General features: G+C 38.9%; 1 protein-coding gene across 1 annotated transcript; it reads right to left on the minus strand.

Annotated features, from left to right (window-relative positions):
* Positions 1 to 1,870: 1,870 nt before the first annotated feature.
* On the minus strand, positions 1,871 to 4,361 carry prph2la (peripherin 2-like a). The gene is made up of 3 exons (XM_059352627.1): positions 3,781 to 4,361; positions 2,371 to 2,617; positions 1,871 to 2,143 (listed from the first exon to the last, which is right to left on the minus strand). Exons 1-3 carry the CDS (start codon positions 4,359 to 4,361, stop codon positions 1,871 to 1,873), a joined length of 1,101 nt encoding a protein of 366 aa, XP_059208610.1.
* Positions 4,362 to 4,574: the final 213 nt, after the last annotated feature.

The following is a 4,574-nucleotide window of genomic DNA, read 5'->3' on the forward strand; positions in this document are numbered from 1 at the left end:
TAGGCAGATTATTAGTCACATTTCACCATGTGGTGTTAAGCCACAACACACAAATTTAAATAAACAAAAAAAAAGTTTCAATATTCTATTTAAGCAAGTGTACTTTTTATTGAAAGAAAAACATCTAATGTAGTATATGATATCTTTTCAGTCACTTCATTCATTATTGCTCAGCCTTTTCAGGAAAATATGTGTGAATATAAAAGAAATGTCCTCCTTTTTGTGTTGTTTGACAGTACTACATGACTTCCAGGCTATGGAAATAAAGAGTCTAGCCTCCAGATAAACTGCTCCTGTGCTTTAAATCAATCAGTAATTATAGTATCTAATGTGTTATGGGATTAGTGAAAGTGAAATGTGAAAGTCTCAGATGAGGAAGCATTCTCTTATTTGGCCAGGTCACTCTAGGAAAAGAGATTTGAATCTCAAGACTTTTAAATAAAGGATATATATATTTCATAAGCATGATACCACATTTTAACTGATCAATGTCTTACAGACGGAATTAAAATGTAATTAACCCATTCAGAAGCTGGTTAACAACCTCTACATTTAGTTATTTCACCCAATATCTAAGCTATAATTTGCCTTCTCATCTGTCATGCGCTCTATACTTTCTAAAACAAAAGGTTTCTTTGACCAACAGGTCATGTCGAAGGCTTAATCATTAAAACAAAGTAAGACTTAAGTAGCCTAGTTTGCAGCAGACTGGTTTGAAAGCCCTTACAAAACAAATCACAAACAATAAAAGCTGACCATCACCAGCTCAGAAGGTTTATTGTCAAGCTTTTGGTAGCTCATCCGAGCGAAAATGACTGAGGTGTTTTCATAAGACCATGGTGGCATTGCTGAGGCACGAGAGTCATTGTAGTGATGGCTTAAATGTTCTAAAAATGGACAATGTGCTGTAAATAGTTATCAATTAGATATCTGTCTGGTTATGTGCTGTTAACTAATGTATAAGCATGAACATTATCTGTTTGCTGATGTCTGGTTAAATGCACATAAAGGATCCAAATTTTTTACTATTATTCTTAACACCCAGAACTAATGTAGAATTTTGCTCTCCAAGTAAAACTGCACATATTTATTTAACTTGAGGCCAAAGCAGCAGGCGCCTAGATATGTGGAAATGAATTTATATATCCTACATTCTTTCTCTAGTAAATTTAAATTATTTAGACTGCATTCTCTACCATACTTTGAGGCAAAGTCAGGCAAAATAGCGGATCTCAACTTCTGACCCACATCACTAATTTGTCTTATTATCAAACAATAACATTTCAAGTTAATTTTGCTTCCACCGTTGCAGCTGACAGGTGCACAAAACTTAATTTGGACCAAAAAATACAGAGGCAACAATATATCACTTGTAAACAACAGATTACAGTACAGATGTACAGCAGATGTTGTAAGTAATTGTAAAATGACAACAAGGCATGACCCACAATATACAGTCATGGAAAAAATATTAGACCACCCTTGTTTTCTTCAATTTCTTGTTCATTTTAATGCCTGGTACAACTAAAGGTACATTTGTTTGGACAAATATAATAACAAATGGTTTTCTTGATAATGATTTCGGTTATTTTCAAGAAAACCATGGAAAATGTCTAGATATTAGCTCTTAAATTAAACTTTTATGAGCTATTTTTGTTGTTATCATTACAATACTCCAAACAAATGTACATTTAGTTGTACCAGGCATTAAAATGAACAAGAAATAGAAAAAAACAAAAAAAACAATGGTCTAATAATTTTTTCCATGACTGTAATTTAGTTTCCACACACACAAACACCCTTTAATTATCGACTCATATAGATAACAACCAATAAATGTTATAAACAGCAAGGATGCTGATCACTGAGGTCAACTGGCTTCAGGTATTTCCTTTGGCGGCACGTTGTCGGGGCCATAGTGTGCTTTAGAGGTGGAGGGAATGTTAATGTTGGGGTCTCCATTGTTGGCTGTGTCTATCTGGTTGTTCTTGCCGAGGCTCTTGATGATGTTCAGGTTGGTGCGGGCGGTTTCCATGAAGCTGTTCTCCAGCAGCCAGCCGTCAGACTCAGAGTTGAGGTCGCCCTGTCGCAGCACATTTTCCAGGGAGGTCTGGAGGTAACGAACCCCCGTCAACACAGACAGCTAAAACAAGACAACAAAGGAGAAAATGTGTTTCATTTTGAAACTCGCAGCCTTTAGTCCTAACCGATATTGCCTTAGTGACATATTATCAAACTGCTGGAGCCATGAACATTTTTCCCACATGCAGTACCCTCCAAGACCTGAAACAAACTGATGGCTAAAATAAGTGCCACTTCCCACAACTTCCCCCTTAAGACATGTTGTGAGGAAGTTCATGTCCTCCTCACCTCAAACAGCCAGGTGATGAGGACTGTGAGGCCGATGGACTGCATGATGTGAGTGTAATACTCCAGCAGCGCCTGGCGACACCCTTTCATCCACAGGTTCAGCTCCTCCGTCTGGTGCTCATAGTTGAAGTGAGCGGAGTTGTTGGTGATGTGCTGCTGGATGCAGGGCCGAGGGGAGTTGACGTTGCAGCAGCTGAAGGGGACGCCGTCCATCAGGTACCTCCCCACCACGTTACTTCTTAATCGGCTAGAAGGCAGGAAAAGAGAAGGAGAATCTCAGGATCTGTCTTAAGGCTTTTTATGCATCATCGTGTACAAGATCTGACCCTAGTGTGTCATTGTTTGGGACCGTAGATATGTAGTCTATCTTTTTTCTGAAAGAAGGTTTGTCTGATTTTTAATTTTCCAAATTTGTAAATATTTCAGCCATTTGATACAAGAATAATTAACAAAAGAAAAGTCATATATACAGTATATTATCCTTATATATATATATATATATATATTTATCCTGATACTTGAGTCACGATACGATATTATTGCAATTTTAACCATTTTGCGATATGGTGAGTATTGCGATACAATATATTGCGATTTAACTGTTTAACTGCATTCTGTGTCTGAAAAAATTCAATTCAATCTAGAATTGTTTTGTCAAATAAGAGAAAATTCTCAGCCTATTCATCTCACTTCAGTCTTTTTATTTCTCCACAATGAGAGTCAAACCCACAGACTGACCAACAAAGTATTCAGTCAAACTGAACTGAACTGATATCAAACATGTATGGACGACAACAACTGCAGCATTTTATCAAACTTTCCTCAACTTTAAGCTTCACTGATCTGAATTTTTTTTAATGAAACATAAAAAAAGCTCAACCTTGCAGCGTTATTTTAACAATTTCCCAACGTGATACCCTGACACACATACAGCCTATGATATCCTTAGATCTTCTAGTTTCATATAATATCAGTGTTCTTAAATGTGAGTCCACTAAGGCCTCTGTAAAAAAACAAAAACGGTGAAAATACTGACGCTAAATATCGATACTTGTTGGCCATGAAACCCGACCTCTAATATATAATCTATATTGTTTCATTATAAGGAGAAACTTGCACAAAACAATGTCTTAGCATCTCATTCTCATTTAATTTATTATTTTGAAATGTATCATTATCTTCAGAAAAAAATCTTATTGTAATGATTTGCAGGATGTTTTGTTTTTTATCACATTGGCACAAATGGGTTTCCATACAAATGATGGCTTTAGTGTGTGCAGTGGCTCCACAGGACAACAATATATGAGATATTAGTGGCATGTTGTTGTTAATACAGCCATTTTTACTGCATTTTAGGTGTAAATATACTCTTTATGAAACCAGTGTCCTCATTCTGTAGTTTGCACTTACTCCACCACCTCTTTTTGAGACATATCCAGGTAGCGGTTGCTGATCCACTGGATTTGAAACCAGTCTTTATAGCCATTGTTCCCACAGCACTGGAAGTCTATCTGCAGCATGTCCACAGTTCGCTTCAGGAAGCACCGTCCTGGTGTGTCTGTGTCCTTATAAAACCCGATGGCCTGAGTCAGGCCCACGTTCAGAGACTCCTCCAGCTCCCCGCGCATGCTGTAGCACATCAGAGCCCCCACCAGCACACAGAAGGTGAAGAAGAAGGTGCATATGATGTAGGGCAGCATGATCAGCTTCCAGCGTAAGAACTTGGTGGTGTCCACGCAGTCGTAGCAGATCTTCCCTCCCAGGAAGTTTATGGCACAGGCGATGAGGCCCACAGCGATGAGCATGTTGGGCACGTACTGGATGTCCCTCTCAGCCATCAGCTCTCCACGTTTGTTGATCTCAACCTTGAGGAAGAGCCCCAGGCTGAACACAATGACCCCTGTCACCACTGAGATCCAGTTCAGGATCCACAGCACCTGAGCCAGTTTGTCTCTCTTGGTTTTGGTGAACCTCAATTTCAAGACCGCCATTGTTGATATCTCCTTTTTTAATTTTTCTTTTGAGTCCAGGAGGGATTAAGGGTTGGACACAGGTAGAGCAGGAGAGAGGAACAGGTTATCCTCCAGGGGGTGTGGAGGACCAAGGGGAGGGGGATTGGTTGTACAGTTCTCTGCAGCTCCTCTCATAAGCAGCTTAGCCCGGTAGTAATGATCGATATCTTGTGGACGCTGCATTATGGTTTA

Source organism: Centropristis striata, chromosome 16 (genome assembly GCF_030273125.1).
Source record: "Centropristis striata isolate RG_2023a ecotype Rhode Island chromosome 16, C.striata_1.0, whole genome shotgun sequence".
NCBI classification, from domain to species: domain Eukaryota; kingdom Metazoa; phylum Chordata; class Actinopteri; order Perciformes; family Serranidae; genus Centropristis; species Centropristis striata.